Below are 17,353 nucleotides of genomic sequence, written 5' to 3' on the forward strand. Positions count from 1 at the left end.
CATGGTCCCTTTTTATGACAGCAAGAAGATTCTCAAATTTATAAAGCTCGCAGGTATAAAATCCTTGATCTTCCTTTTTAATGGCACTGATGTTAAAAATGGCCTGAGCAGAAGAGAGATTACCAACAAGCACTCCACTCACACGCTGGCTGTAAGAGGCTGGAGCTTGAATTGATACTGAGCCGGTGACATCAAGAACTACTAACTTGGTTTGGATTGTCTGGCCCAGAGGATTTTTTAGTCCCCAAGAAATGTGTGAAACTCCACCAGAAAAGCTCCAAGTGAATGTTACAGAAGATCCAACTGTACCTAAAACACTTTTGCCATTGTATGGGGATGTGAACATCATTTCACTGTAAACTTTGCGAAAAAAAAATTATAAAGGCGATGAGTGAGAAATATAATATATTATTATAATATAGCCCTGCGAATGATAGTATATGTACACTCTTTTTTTTGACAAAAACGTCTAATTTTGGAGCTGAGGCTGAACGCTCTTATCTCTCTTCGCATTGTGAGGCCGAAAACGTTCTTAAGATGTTCTTAGAAAGTTACATGGTATAGTCTTTCTATGAATTATTCAGTTGTGATAATAATAATAATAATAATAATAATAATAATAATAATAATAATTGAATTTATACAGTGCAAACTACATAGAATGTTCAAATGCACTTTACAAGATAAACAAGAATGTTTTCAGATTTGATTGAAACAATTTAAAAATCAATGAATTAGCACTTTTCACATGGAAAGGTTGTTCCACAAATGTGTGGCGGATGCTGAGAAGGAATGATCACCAAGAGTTTTCCTTGACTTAACTTGAATACACTGGGAACTTGAGGAACGTAGAACGATAGAGGTTATTGCAGGAACGGACCAGTATCCAGTGAAGTTTTTTTTAGATGAGGGAAGACTATTATTTTTTCTTCGACCTGGTCATCCTTATAAACAATAAACCGTCCTTAAACCCATTGTAAAAAAAAAAAAAAAAAAAAAAAAAAAAAAAAGCAAAGCAAAAAGCCTTAGCAAACGACATAACTTTTTCGTAGCGATCGTGTGACTATGTGCTAATTCTGAATGAAATTCGTAGCAATTGGATCAAAATCGGCACAGCTCATTTGTGTTCTATTGTTACACCAAGAGAAAATGAGGGGACAGAGAGGGAGGCTCCCGGTCCAGCCGTTGGGATATGCCATGTCCACGAGAGTTATTTTTAGACAAGCGAAAGCCTTTGTTCTAGCGGAACTCTGTCTTCCGAGACGTCCGCATGCAGGCCAACCTCGGTCTGATGTTTGAAAGAAAAGCAAAGATTCCATGTAATGGCGGACGAAGTGGACTTAAGATTTGTCGATGAAAACGACTTTCAGAAACGCGAAAAATGTTTTTTACGGTCTGATAATTCCAGCTGGGAGATAAGCTCCACTATTTCTGTGGTCACGAATGACTTGCAGGCTGACATCAGTGAATTAAACGGAGAAAGCAAGTCAGAAACGAATAGCGAGGGCCACAGTCCATGGCACGACGACAACGATAGGAAGACTGTATGCGGACGTCTCGGAAGACAAACTTCCGCTCGTTTAAAAATAACTTTCGTGGATATGGCATATCCCAGCCAACGCCCTGAGCCTCCCTCTCTGTCCCCTCAATTTCTCTTGGTTACACTCATCACGATGACTATATGGATTTCTTCCATACAGGAAAAGCGGAAGCCACAAAAAGTAGCATCCTCTGCTAGGCCAATTATTGGGAAACGTGTTGGAGGGCGGAGTTTGTTTTCGTTTGATAAGGATTTTCTTTAGGAGCTGTTTTCCTAGACATTAATTTTGCTTTTAAGATAACAGTATAGAACATTACCTCAAAGACGGTTAGCGTGATTGAAATCAAATTTGACAGCAACTACAATCGGAGATAAATCTACGTTCTACAAAACAGTAATCGCTGCACATACCCACGGCCAGCTCCCGTTCTGGCCTTGTAGCTCAGTCGGTAGAGCAGCGGTGATCTAATCCGAAGGTCGTGGGTTCAAATCCCACCCTGGTCAGAGTTTTTCTCTGTCCATGTGTGGGCCCAATTCCAATACTAAGGTTGAGCCCTGATGGAATAATTGGGTACAAAAACTTCACAGTAGTGTTAGGCCTCATTCGAACTTGGAATCATTACTAAAAAACAGTGTTGGAAAATTTTAAAATTGAATTTGTTTTCTCCGTGAGAGCCTTTTCCACGAGGTCACAATTCAAGAAAGCATTTTTTTTGAAAAATAAAGAAAACATTCCAGTGGCCATTTTTGATATAGGGTTCGGATATCTGCCCTGTAATTGGAGAGCACTACATTCGTTTCAATAAAAACGCACCTGAAGGAGGTGAGCCGAATTTGGGTAACTTAAGACTACGGAACCTGCAGAACCTGCGAAACCTAGAGAAATGACTGTTATTATTGAAACCCTATGATAAAAACGATAAGATTTACATTAGTATCTGTTAAATATCGACTGTACCCCCTAATTATCTTGTTCCAGGTGGCATTTATAGCTCTTATCGTCGTATTTGCACCACCGGATTCAAGTTAGCCCATTAACTGGTGAATTGCGTAAGAAGTCACGACAACAATGAACTTGTGATCAATTCCCTGCTTGCGGTGACTTGTTTTTGTTATCGTTGTTGTTGTTGTTGTTGTTACGACGGTATTCCGATGAAAGACTTATCATGCCGCAAACAAGAATGGAAAAAGGAACGTATCGTTGCTTCGGTTACATGTTTTTCCCTCTGTGGAAAAGTTGATATTTTGAAAAATTCATTTTATTTGATTCTTCTCGTTGAGAAATAAATGCAGCATACACATTCACGATTCAAGTGTATTTATGTGCAAGGCCCAGGCTAAGATCAAGGAAACCACCCCACTCCTATTCTCCTTGTTACCACAAGAGATCGAACTAATCCTGAAGTCAAACAGAAGCCGTAAAAATAAAGAAAATAATACAGGCATAAAAGGCAAGTGAGGCGATGACCAGCCGAAGCCAATCTCACCAGTAAATTCGAAAATAACCTTAAACAGACCCAGGTAATGACACGAGAAAGATTATGAAAACTGGAAACATACAAGACTGACTTTGCCCACTGCCTTAACAACTGCGAATAGGTACTAAAACATGCGCTAAACTACAGCTCTAAAACCAAAATGACAACTGACAGGGAGCACATACCATCACGTGACCTGCATGTCGCGAAAAAAAAGAAAAAAAATAAACAATTGAAAATCCTCAAACCAAGCAGGATCATTATTAGAGGTCTTAAAACAAGTTGGTAGATTGTGACTTGTCACGCAATCCACCAGTTAATTGGCTAACTTGAATCAGATGGTGCAAATACGCAGATCTCAGCTAGAAATGGCACTTGGAACGCGGTAATCAGCGGACACAGTCGATATTTAACAAATGCTAATGTAGATCGCATCGTTTTTATCATGGGGTTTCAATAAAACAGTCATTTCTCTACGTTCCGCAGGTTTTACAGGTCCCTGGTTCCGCAGTCTGTAGTTCTACAAATTAGTCTCACTCCTGTGAAGGTAGACGGTAACCTTAAAGTGATCAAAAGCCGCTTCCAAGGGCGATCTTCGATGCTTGGCCTTTGTTTCCTACCCACTCGATGTATTAAGCCTTGGAATATTAAGACATTACCTATAACAATTGAATTTTTGACATCTTTCACTATTTCTTGTCCGATTGTAGTTGCTGTCAAATTTGATTTCAATCAGGTTAACCGTCTTTGAGGTAATGTTTTATACTATAATCTTAAAGGCAAAATTAATGTCTAGGAAAACATCTCCTAAAGAAAATCCTTATCAAACGAAAACAAACTCCGCCCTCCAACACGTTTCCCAATAATTGGCCAATTCTAAATTTAATACGGTGTTTTTAAGCCGATCATTGACGCCATAATAACCTAACTTCAATGAAAAGGAATCGAAATAAAGGAATAAACCATCAAAGCTTTTTATCAAGGGCAAAGCACAGGCGTAAATATTTTGAAGCCCATATATAAGCACTTCCATGCCTGATCATGATTACAAGACGCATATTCAGTTGTAAAACTCGCTTCAATAGCCTACCTGATACTTGAACGACAAAAAGAAGCAAATAGAAAACACACCATCCAGTCATCTTACTTGCAAACTTCTTTCATCAAAGCGAAATGATGCAGACTGACGAGATTTGGTTACGCTCAAAGTGAAAATTTATACTCTGCATTCCTTAACAACTGAAAGATTTACTTTGACCTTTCTAGTGGCGTCACGCAATATAATGAATCGACCTGAAAATTATCCGGAATAGACAACTCGGAAGTAGGTGGACAATTACAAGGACTAAACAGATCGTTTGTGGTTAGTTTTGTTTTACTCGCTTATTGGCAATACCATACCGAAAATGAAAATTAATAGCACCAATTTTAAATTACATGTAAATGCTCAATGGTTTGAATTTGCAGAGATGTGAACCAAGTGACGGTGAAGAGGGCAGAATCTCCCACACCTTTATATTCTGGCTGACGCTCTTTTCAGTCCGGCTCCCATCTCCTATAAATTAGAAGACTCGAAACACATCTTAATTTTTGAAGTTGCATAATTCTTAGGTGTTTCCTTTGTCGATTTGCTCGTCTTCCAGCAGTTACGCGTCAGTTATGCGACAGCCTGCTTGACATTTCAGGACCTATGACGTACATGCGTAACCACTATGAAAGAGTTGATAATTTCACCGGAAGAAAGCCTGTTTTTTAGCCCAACCGAGAATTTTTGTTTGCTTGATTGCTTAGAAGACGCTAATGCATGTCAAATATCACTTCGCGCTCATATTTTCCAATGGTACTGTAACGCTTTAAGAAATGACATGAAGTAGCAATTACATTTCTCTCCCAACTCACGCCCTTTTATCACCCGCATCCTGTATTAACCCCTAACCCACATAGGACGGGACGAACGCAAAAAATAGGGAAAAAAAAAGAATCTAAATGGAAGTTTCATTCCACCCTCGCTACAAAATATATTTAAATCCTGATTTTAGCTAAGGCGTGGCTTTCACTTTGTGTGCAGACCGTTGACTTACTTGGTGTGCAAGCTTGGGGATTAAACCGCTCTCTTATGGCGCCTCAGGGATCACAGAAATATCACAATACTTCTTCAAGTAGTCCCTGAACATATGAGACAATTTATTCGCAGGGAACCTACATGAGGTTTTGGGGAAGAAGTGTTGAAGTATACGGGTATCATGTAAAAAAAAAAAAAAAAAGAGCTTTTTAAGAAGGATGTCACTAAAAAAATAGTAGAAACAATATGTTCAAATTTACTTATGTAATCATTAAACTGTTTGTCTCGACTTAAAGGAGCTACGTCACGGTGTTGGATTTTGAAAAGTTTAGCCTCAATTTATCAAAAAGATCGTTTGTAATCCGTTTCAATCTTCTGCATCCTTCACCATCCTGGCCATGCTTGCATTTATTCTTGTCTCTTTGGTTCCTATCTTCCCTAACAAATTGTTATTTCACTATTTCCCCATTACTTAAATACAATTTTTATGTGTGTTTTTGAACCCAAAATATCGTGACCGAGCTCTTTTAAAGGCCCACCTACAACCGACAGGTTTTTCGACCGTTTGTTTTGTTATGAACAATCTCAATGCTTATCGTAGCGACCTGATTGGATGAATTTCAGCTTTGGCGCGCGGGGTTTTCTATATGAAAAACGTTCCTCGGCACGCAATACCTGTAGGATGAACATGGGCCTTTAAGCCACGAGTACGATTTATTAAGCAAATCCTTGAATGTGATAGCGTAGCTTGGTTCTCTTATATCTAGAGGAAAAACATTTACAATCCACTGACTTGAATGTAAATAATCTATAAACAATTTCTTAAACCAACTAAAGGCAAAGTGATTTACTGTTTATTCCTAATTCTTTTGACCATACTAAGCTCTTCTACTTCATCTACTCGTCAGTCAGATCAGTGACATTGGCATACATTGTTGTGTCGTACTGACTGAGGTTTACATACGTCTGCAGAAGAACAACCTTTGTTTTATGTTACTTGATTAAGTGAGCCAACCACCTCATACCATAGTGCATTCAATCTATTTCGAACACTGAAGAAATCCAAGAACAAGCGAATATGGCAATTCGCAAGTGGTTGTGAGAACAATACGATTCAACATAGAACACAGAACATAGAACATAGAAGACAGAGGAAGACAGGCTAGGTTCTTCGTCGCAGGTAGGTTAAATCAAGAGTGCTTGCAGGCAAGTACATCAGGAGCATACTACTCCTCACTTTATTTCTTTACCTTTTGATTCCTTTCTATATCCTTCATTGTTCTCCTCAGCTTTTCAAATGTAGGTCGATCACTTAGATCTCAGTTTTTCCTAACATTTCATCATGATTTCATACCTAAATTTAAAGAATGTTTTCTTACTATTTGGAGGAAATTTATTATGAAGCAGTACTCATTTAGGCCAACTCTCGCCGTAACTTAAGGCGACTAAAGAAAAACATTGAAATGCCTAACTTATCAGGCGAGTTAAGGCTACTTAACCCAGCCCTTACAGATATTTACGGTTATAGTCGTAGCGCGCACTTTTGTATTTCAGTTGCGTAGAAGAAATTTGTTTGTAACGATTTTTCTTCATTCACCCTGAGGAAGACCGACAAGTCGGTCGAAATGTATGTATTCCTTATAAAAGTGTCTTGTCTTTATTTGTGTTTGTGAAGAAAACATCATTCTGAGACACAAATTGGATGCTTGTGAAAGACCTTTTTCCCTACGGGGTTTTGGGTTATGGCGTTACTCTCAGTCCATATATGCAATATTCTCCAGGATTTGCTGGCTTTTTCGTCTCTTGTTTTTCTATTAACTTCTGGGAAGTGCAGAAAATGAGGATCACCAATTTAACCTAAGTAAAAACGGTTTCAACCTGAGCCCGGATTTGACCAACAACACATAAATAGTGATTTCTAAATTTCATTTTTCGAAAACCTTTTCCTTTCAGTTGGTAATTCCGTGGTAATTGTAGCAGATTCTTCATAAACTAGTCTCCATCGACCTCCAGCTTGTCATGCTAAACACATACTGATGTTAAAAAACCTTACTCAACCACTTTACATCGCACGCTTTGTTGATGTTGTTGTTATCCGGGAATTTGGAGCGTCTACTTCAATATATGGGCAAGTATCGTTGAGTTGTTTTTGCACTCGAGAGGATAATTAGAACAAATTTGGAAATAGAAAGCACTTCAAAGATCCTCGAGGAGGATTATTCTGTGAAATTAGATGGATTTCGATCAGAAAAACAGCAGAATACCTTCATTTCATGCAAGTGCCATTCTAAGAAACGTGGAGCTACATCTGTAGTGAATTCAGGAGGGAAATAAAATTTCTACGCGTGGTAGTTAGCTGTTTTAACTTTTACCTGGACCTTTGTTAATTAATAAGCAAGCAACCCATATTTATTTTCCATCCAAGCAGTTGGCAGCAATTAAAAGAAGGTTAAATTAAAAAAATAATAATTATTTTAAATTAATTAAAGAAGGTTTCAGTGTGACGCGCGCAATACTTTGATGTAACACTAGATAAAATGCTCTTACTTTACGTTCCATACCTCTTACTAACCGAGTTCGAGGTCCGTACTGTAAGTTACGGACCAAGTTTTTTCCCGTTGATTTGTGGCCCAAGCGCGAAGCGCGCGGGCCATAGATTAACGGGAAAAAACGAGGATCCGTAACTTACAGTACGGACCAAGAAAACGAGGTTAGTAAGATATTTATTATATCTTTGAGGTTAACCGGCGCGCGGGCAAGGAAACTAGTCAAAGTGAGGCGGAAGGTTCAACTGCTAACCGCTAACACAAAGAATGCCGTGCCAAAATCCCAAAAACTAAATCTTCTTGGCTGTGAAGGACGTTCGCGCTAAAATGTTCTAACATTGATTTTTTTTCTGAAAAATTTACCATTGAAAGATGATGAGTAAGTGATGTCAGAAATGTAAAAAAAAATGGGGGGTCACCGACTTCGTTTTGGAGATAACTTGCCTGGAAGAACACCCTAAATCTGAAAAAATCCGGCTTCTTTAGGCAATTACAATTACAATTACATCTTTGAAGTAAAATGTTCTCTACCAAACTTTATTTAAGTGGACCCATCAATTGAATTTAGTTAACTGTTGAGGTTCCTGAATGAACAAGTTCGCATTTAGCGACCATAGTTTCATGCGCCTTGCAGCCGCAAGATGGCAGGATTCCATGTCACGAGGACAGAAATCTAGAATTTTTTTTAACCTCCCACATTGATATTTTGTTCATTTTTGGACAATGTGGAGAAAATTGTAAATAAAATCTGTTTCTGAAAAAAAAAGTAGGGGTCACCGAACATCCAAGGTCGTTAAATCCACGGAAAGCTACAGCAATAGCCATCTGCCCTATCATTTTTCATTTTATTACTTAGCGCGCGCGCTCGATGCATGACGTAGCATGTGAATTTGCGTGCGCTGTAAGGATGCGCCGTGGCAATGGGCGCGAACGTCCTTAAGTTTGAAATAGTTGCTTGCAAGATTCAAACAGTTTTCAGTACAAGTTTACGCAACAGAAATGACATAAAAAACTCGCTAGATGATGTTTTGTCGAAATTTTAAATTTAGCGGGCTGTACAGCGGGCCATACTGTAGAATACGACCCGCTAATTTAGTCAATTACGGCGCGCGTACTATCTGAGAGATATAATAATATAATTTATTAGTTTTCAAGTTTACCTAGACTTTAAACGGGTGTTAAATCCAACAACAATTTCGTCTTCCTGTAAATAAACACAAGCTGACCTTGTGACCTCTAGTTTTCAACTTTTCCAGAGTCACACACAAGGTTGCCTCCACAAAACGCAGTTTTATTATCATCGAGAAAATGAAATGAACAGCAATAGATAAAGTCTTTTTACTGATTGTGATGGAGATCAGTATTCAACATGAGGATTGTGATTGTGATTGACTTGTCTTGTCTCTTTGTTCAGTGCCGGCAACCGGAGCGGAAGACACGCACAACGATGGGGAAGTTTGTGATTCCTTACAATGTAGCCCAAGAACTTACTTCTTTATTTTTCCGAAATGATAATACACTCATTCTGATCGTTCCAGCCGTTATCGAGGAATTCCCAATTTTGGTACTCTGCGCTTCCATTCCAAGAGCAGATGCTTTACTAACCATTCCGTTTCCATTCGATAACATGTACAAGTTACGAAGAGCAAGTCGTACATTAATGATATTAGAAACTCAAATTCTAATAAACATAGGTTATTTTTCAATGAAAAACAGAATTATAAAGCCCATTTGATGTCCGATGGACACCGATTACTTTATACAGTCACAGCATTCAGGGTTTTGGGCGCCCTAAAATGGCGACTGTAGTAATGTGGGCGCACAATGTAAAATGGATGAGTAAGGTTCTTTAACCACAATCAATCGTTCAGAACATTTTAGTTCAACTCGTAAACATCAAAGGGATTGGAAGAACTGTTGAAGCATACGAGTATAAAACAAAGCTTCTTCAGAACCATGTCACCAAAAGAAATAGCAGAAATACGATATGTTTCAATTTACTGTCATAAAAGTAGATTAAATACAGATTTTACAACACGAAATAACGTGTCCTTAACTCAAGCCATGAGGACATTAATTTAGTAAATTCTTGAATTCAATAAAGTCGCTAGGTTCTCTTATACCAGGAGGGAAAGCATTCAAATTTACCAGTCTGCGAGGAGGGTCTCTCATCTGACTAGATTGTGAAAAACCTAAAAATCCATTCTTAATTAAAACAACTAAAGAAAACCTATATAATGTCAGCTATCTATCGATTAAACGGTGCTTAATCAACTAACAAAAGTTCCGATTGGCTGTGTGATCTTAATTTTTTAATGTTCCAACCATACTAAGCTTTTCTACTTCATCTACTTTGTTAAACTGAACACATGCATGTTTGCTTTTTTTGTGATTATTTCTACCAAGAAAAGTTTCATAATATACCTGTTTCATTAGTATCTGCGCTAGATAATTACAATACCCGCAGTGCATCATCCAATCAAGTTTTCATACCCTCATTTCGAACTAATCTTAGGAGATTTTGCCCCAGCATTTTTGGAAGTGTCTTTTTGGAATAATATTCCGCAATTCATCAGGGACAAACTATCTCACTGGTTCCTTGCTCAATACTAATGAAACATTATCTTTTTCATAACTTACTGAGCTATTTCATCATCTATTTTCCTTCACTTTTTTATTGAAAATTTCGTATTTTGTTATGCGTAACTTTACGGGGTACAGCAATAGTTGTAGAAGGGGCCCTCTTCTTTCCTTCCACGGTACTATGTAAATTAATTTAAGTGTTGTAATTTTTTATCGTGCGTTTATTACTTTTTTTGACGCTTTATCTACTTAATTATGTATCAGTTAGGGTTTGGAGGAATAAAAAAATACTAATAATAAAGACAAATTAAAAAAAAAAATTCTACTCGGCTGTCAGATCAGTGACATTGGCGTACATTCTTGTGTCGTACTGACTGAGGTTTACATATGTCTGCAAAAGAAAATTTGGAATATGTTAAGCTCAGTTTTACTTAATTGTTTAAGCCAAGAAGTTCATACCCTAGTTGATTTAAACATTGAAGAAAGCCGAGAACGAGGGAATACGGTAATTAACAAGTGGGTGTGAGAATAAAAGGATTAAAAATGGAACATAGATGACAGTGGAAGACTAGGCTTTTCGGCGCAGGTAGCTTTGAATTAATCAAGTTTTCGTGGAGACCAGAACGTCAGGAGAAACCCCCTTCATTAATCCCAGCGCTGGCGTAGTGGTGAGTGCACTTGTTTCCCACCAGTGTGGCCTGGGTTTAATTCCCAGACTGGCGTCATAGGTGGGTTTAGTTTATTGGTTTTACTCATCTCCGAAATGTTTTCCTTCTGGTAATACCGTTTTCCTCTCTCCTTAAAAAACCAACGTATGGTTTGAGTTGATTAATTTGCTCATTTCAGTTTACAGTGTCCCCAATTAATGCACTAGAAGACTAGACACTGAAATAAGGTTCCGTTTATTTCCTTTCCTTTCCTTTCCCCAAATTTTCCCTTGATTTCTTTACCTTGTGATTCCTCTCCATATCTTTCATTGTTCTCCTCAGCTTTTCAAATGTCGGTCGATCACTTGGGTCTTCTTCCCAACACTTCATCATGATTTCATACCTAAAATTAAAAGGTTCTTACTTCACTATTGGGAGGATGTTTATGCAAGCATTAAATCGTCTACTTATTACTCAATATCACAATTGAGAAGTAAGTATTTTACAGTTTGCTGTTCACATGTCTTGGCTTTGGCATTCTGTATCCTTGTTGAAGTTTATCCGCAATAAGCCTGGCGTTTGTGTCCGGGTATGGAGATCCACCTATGGGTATAAAGATCCAGCCTCAATAACACTTGATACGAAAACGTGAAATTTGCCCAGTTAAGTAAGCGATACTGATTGCAGAACTATTTTCAGTTATTAGTGTGCACATTTTTGTAATTAGGTCAAATCGTTTCTAAATCGAAGCGTACCAATTGTTAGAACTTCATAGAGAAGGATGCCATAACTCCATCTGCAAAAAGGAGTGAGACAAATAAGAAGCAGGAAATGAGACTGGAAGTAAGGAAGCATGCATTTCAAAAATGGAACAATCACTAGAGAAAAGAAATAACAACAACTCCTAGGAAGAAGATATTTAGGTCTGCTGCAAAATGAAACGGGAATGGACAACAATCACTTCCAAAAGGAAAATAATTTAAACTTTTTACTGACACGGATATACTTACACATCACTTTGTGTTGTGTACACTCCGTAAGGCAAGGCCTCATATGCAGTCCACTTAACAGGTAAACGACCCTTTGTACGAAGACAATTACAGAATACTCTTAGAAAAAAAAACCAATACATCTGGTACTTGTTCGTAGCAAATAAAGCATTTTCGCAAGGCAAAGTTTAGTTGTAGCTTTACCCGACTTTTTTTGGTATAAATATCGTCCTGGCCCACATTCCTCGCCATCCCAAAATCTGTCACCTTGCATCTCTCTCCTTCACCAACAAGAACATTTCTCGCCGCCAAGTCGCGATGGACAATCTAACAGAAATTGAGTATGAATATGTATTAAGAAGAGTAGTAAATTTAACGACATAATTAACTCTATCAGAAGCGTCCCATCTTCAGTAAATGTCAAAGTATTCTAAGTGGGCCTCATTATCGAGGGAACACATCCATATGGATCTACATTTCTAATAATTGACCATAGTTTGAGTCCTGTAATGCGGTCTCATCAATCAACAGCGAATAGAGGAAAGATTTTTAATCACAAACGACATTAGAAAACGCTAACCGGTAGGAGAGAATCAAGTTGTTCTATTTTAACACCGAAGAAAAATCCACTAGTAAATAATAAGAGTAGAAATTGCACCCCTTGCGTCCGAAGGGAAACCTTTAGCTTTAATCACCCACCCAAGCATTCTTTTCAATTAAATTCGTGTTAATTTACGTGCACGGACATGTTTCACAACAGCCATAGTTTGATGCTACTCTGAATTAGAGAATCATGAAGGCAGCATAAAAGGATGCAATTCAAAGACCTGTAACCTCTTAAGTTACATTCACAGCTGTCTAAACTAAACGTTAACTGAACTTCCATTGCTCAGTTATATGTCTCATTGTCAGCCTGGTTGCAGTTCCGTTTCACTTACAGTATCAATGTAATAATGAATATCCTGCAAATGTATTTTCATAGTATTCTAAACATTTATTTCCTATTTATGGATAAGGACTGATGGCGATCTTCCCTTGGTGAGCAAACCTTTTTCGAACACAAGTAACACATCCCATCAGCAACCTGCCAAGAGAATTTTATCAGCTGTTCCGAAGTCAGATTGGTCTCCGGTTGTACATCCGAGTCCTTATAGTAAGTGTCGTTCAGTCCTCGGCTCTTTCTTAGGTATCCCAAGAGGTCTCCAAATGGAACATACTCGATCAAGACCATCAGTGGTTCTGTGGAAAACAAGGTTCCTGAAATATGGTGTGTTCATATTCATCCTAGGAATTACTAGCTTCTTTTAACACTCTCTTTACACAATTCCCAAATCAAATTAGTCACGTTTTACACCATGAAGAATAAAACTGATCCATGTTGCAAAAAGAAATTAACTTCTTCATTAACTTGACTCAAGATTCTTGAGTGTACTTTTGCTTATTCTTTGAACCACGTTCCATCCCTAGCACGCCTCGAGCTACACCAGAATAGGCTTGATTCATTTCTTAAATGAGAGAAAACAAAACAAAACAAAACAAATTTAAAAGCACAACAAATTATGAAGACGTCAGTTTTACCGCTTTCAGTGACGCATCCGATGAGCTTCATAACATGAGGATGAGGTTTCATTTTTTTCATCAGCTCCAATTCTGACAACAGATCCTTTCTATCTGACGGAGGAGCATTGGCTAGGAAGTAAGGAATAGAAATTCTTGATGGCAGTTGACTCGGGATGGCTAAAGTAGTACTACAACAGATAATCGTTGAAGTGTAACAGTGAAACAGAACAAATAATGTTTCGCGACGATAGAGTTATGAAGGATTGTAGTTATTAACGACATTTTTTTTTAAATTAATTTAGCGAGAAACTGCATGGCCAGCAGTAAAAGACATGTACTTTTTCATATATAGTGCTGATATCCTTTGAGCAATGTCTCAAAGCAAGCTGACTTTATAAACCTTATCAAGCCAGTCTACCGCTTCCATTGTGCGCTTTTAAAAGCAGTATAAACAAATGAGTGAAAGCACATGTCAAGGATAAGCGGAAACCAACCTTTCAGCATTTTTTACTGCCACTGTCGTTTCCTCCTGATGTTCTCTTACATTTTTCACTGTTGCCTGGGCAACCTGAGAAAAGGCTCCTTTACCGATGATTTTGATAACATGAACATCTTCTTGACTCACTTCCCAGCTTCTTCCAGACGGATGAAGTGGCATGTAAGATCCACTTCCTGCAGCTTGAGATGCGTAGCTCGCTGACTCCTTCGTATTTAGATCGCTGGGAAGTTCTAAGTTTTCTTTAACTTGCAAAGATACTGGATTCTGGTGATAATTAATCCACAAAAAAATGACAGTAAAGCTCTAATTGTATCTCTCAGGGCAACTGCAATGCTAGCTTCTGTTTCCAGTATCGTCCATCCTTCTCCCCAAGATTTGCTTTTAACATGATTCAAATAACAGACAACCATTGTAACGAGTATTCCAGGAGGGGACAGTTAGGGCAGTGGTAAGTGTAGCGGCCTTGAACTAAATTCTACCAGCATCCACGCAATTATAAACTTAGTTCAAGAGAGATGTGTAGCAAATACAATATATATTGGAACAACAGGATAGCAACCTTAAGCCTACAAAGAGAGAGTGTGGCGAGCTTACAACGATCTTCAATAGACTGAATGCTTTGGCTTTGAAGAAGCGATAATCAAACTTTCTTAATCCAGGGTTCATATTACACTCATCTTTTCTTCTGGCAAGATCTCATTAACAACTTACCATAGGTATAAGATCTCCACATCTTGGACAAGGACGACGGCGCATTTTCGATATCACCACGGAGAGAACAATAATTGTGATCACCAGAAAGACGATGAATAAGTTGTAAAAGATATGCAAAACAGAACAAGAACCTAACACAAAAAAAGCACAAAAAGACTTGTAATGCAGGGCCACGAAGTTTCTACTCAGGGCAATGCGTATTTAGCACAACTATTTCTTTGTCTTCTTCTTCTTCTTTTTTTTTTTTTTTGGATTCGGGTATGCTCGCAGAGCAGGAAAATAATCTTTTTGATACACTTGCAGTAAGATTCGTGACGATTTCATGAACATAGTTGAGACACTGACTAGTCTACCTAAGGCTCGTTTTCTCACGCTTCGCAGTGAGAGAGAGTGATTTTAGTCAACTAAAGGAAACTGAAAGAAAAAGAGCATGCATGTTTTCTTTGTCAATTCGTTTTGGATCGTATAGTCATGCACAATAACCTGCAAGTACTGCTGTTGTTTCGCAGTTATTAATCTTCACCTAGCCTTAGCTCAACATTTGTAGGTATATATTTTTCAGATAATTCTTTGGCTTTTCATCGTTGATGTTTACTTTACTTTTTAAGACGACCAGATGATTTTGTACGTTAAATGAATAAGGGTTATTGAGCACAGTTGAATCTTACATTTACTATCCTGTTTAATGAGGAACCGTACGCTCGGAATTAAGCAATGATCTACCTTTGGTTTGTATCTCAAAACCGGACCTACCTTTCTGACTTTCCAGAGGCCTTGGAGTTGCTAATGGGAAAAATACATGATCGTAGTTAGTGCCAGTGTTTGACGGAACGGATGGCAAGTCCTCCTTGGAGGAGCAAGCGTAGCACAGTTGGCTAGTGCGCGGCTTTCCGAGCGAGAGGTCCAAAGTTCGATCCTAGGAGACTCAGACGTCTGTTTGCACTTTTCTCTGATACGTACAGATATAGCGTTAAACACCGTAAAATGGAGCACTGACAGAGGGAGGGAGACTTCCACTGATACCAGCCTCGTAGCTGAGGGAACTACCGACGTTAAATAAGCTGACTTTACGTTCTTCCTGAAAAATTACAGGAGAGGAGCACCTTTAAAAAGTAATCGCCTTATGGCTCTATTGGACTTTAAATTAAAGATTTTTTTTTCAATACAGTTACACCTGCTAAAGGCAAATGTTTACTTTAACAGTTATACTTACCTCCACCATATGGCATCTCCACTATCTTGATGTTTTCTGTAGTCACCACACTCTCACCGTATTTGTTTGATGCGGTAACAACCAATTCATGCTTTTTGTTATCTTCCATTTTGACAACAAACGCACGATTAGAGATGTCCTTTACTTCTCCAACGTTTGTCCACTTCTTTTCACTTGCAATTCTTTTATAGATGGTGTATTGGGTGATGGCCGCTCCATTCTCTTCGGGTTTGTGCCAAGTAAGGGTTATTTTGTTATTATCTATCTCATCTTTGACAATAGTTACAGGTTCCGGAACACCTGTCGATTAAAGTATACAAAGGGAAAGTTACCCGGAAAAAGGAAAACAAATAAGCATAATCTCTTCTTGGCTTGGAAGAGTAAGCTGGATCTCAAGAAACTGTTCATAACTAGCATGAAAATGAAAAGAAAACTTATTTAACCCAAGCATCACGACGTAGCCTGCACCTCATCAAAAATCCCCGTGATGTTAAGTTGAGTATCCTTGTTGGTAAGAAACCCTATTCGCCCCGATCATCAAATTTCCATATATTGGTGTGATTATCGAGCGGTGGAGTACCTCAAATTCCAAAGTACCCTTGAGTTAGTTAGCCGCTACAGACAACTGATAATCCAGGAATTAAATGCTTTCGGAAGAAGAGACAATGCTTTCTGTTTCTCGTTGTGAGGTCCCCGTAAGATTTAATCAACTTGAATAATCCAATACACAAGAGATCGAAAAGGATGTCAGGAAATTCATAATTCTTCTAACGTGATTTCTTCAGGCGGATTTGGTTTTAAAACTAGTGGAAATGTGCCTGTGAGAAAATCCATGCAGAGGGTTAGTATCTAAGAACTGGCAGACTTTGTTAGTGGTATCACGATTAAAAAAACTAAAACGCAACCTCGTCGCCAAGGTCTTCTCTGCCGCCTTTGTCGTTGAGAAGAAAGGCCCTGGTTCAGGCAGGTCACGTGGCACACATGCAAAAAAAAGAACACTTTCTCACTGGGGTAGATTTTTTGTTATATTTTGATCCCACAACTGGGCGAAGGCGTACTCGTTTGACAATGCTGCTTTAAAATAACTAATCTTTACCTTACAATGTAAGATAAAAATCAATTAAAAGCTCAAAGAGCTGATGTTATATTCCCACAACAAATGAATTCCCACAAAGCGTTTAAGCTTTTGTGACTGATAACACCCTTGATGTCGGGTGGCGATTGACGTTCACAAAAAAAAGATGAATTTGCTTCTATAGAACATACACTGTAATAAAAAAAAATACACCAAACACTATGGTTGCTTGATAAAATGTATCTGTTATTTTACTGGCGCTAAAACATGCCCGGTATGCTACTGTTTGCTGCGTGCAGTTGTACAAATATCTTGACAACGACAATTTTAATACACAAAGCTGTTGATACAGAAAGAAGTCAATCTTGTCTACTCGTTGTACAAGCTTGCTACTTAGCTTAGGAATCACTTTGTTAAACATTAGAAAGAGAAACGAAAACGAAAAAG

General features: G+C 38.3%; 1 protein-coding gene and 1 pseudogene across 3 annotated transcripts in view; both read right to left on the reverse strand.

Moving 5' to 3' along the window:
* Positions 1 to 4,245, reverse strand: part of LOC137983811 (uncharacterized) — a 37,484-nt gene extending 33,239 nt beyond the window's left edge. For 2 of the 3 annotated variants that reach the window (XM_068830990.1, XM_068830988.1), the window contains exons 1-2: positions 4,109 to 4,245; positions 1 to 360 (exon numbers count right to left, since the gene is read on the reverse strand). The exon at positions 1 to 360 is cut by the window's left edge and continues 18 nt beyond it. In XM_068830990.1, coding sequence (XP_068687091.1) covers positions 1 to 360; positions 4,109 to 4,160 — 412 coding nt within the window. In that variant the 5' untranslated portion in view covers positions 4,161 to 4,245. The remainder of the gene's footprint in view (positions 361 to 4,108) is intronic. The other variant, XM_068830989.1, reaches the window with a different exon arrangement.
* A 4,829-nt stretch (positions 4,246 to 9,074) lies between these two features.
* The window catches only part of LOC137983816 (tyrosine kinase receptor Cad96Ca-like), a 39,570-nt pseudogene continuing 31,291 nt past the window's right edge, over positions 9,075 to 17,353 (reverse strand).

This window comes from Montipora foliosa, chromosome 13 (assembly GCF_036669935.1).
Source record: "Montipora foliosa isolate CH-2021 chromosome 13, ASM3666993v2, whole genome shotgun sequence".
Classification (NCBI taxonomy): Eukaryota; Metazoa; Cnidaria; class Anthozoa; order Scleractinia; family Acroporidae; genus Montipora; species Montipora foliosa.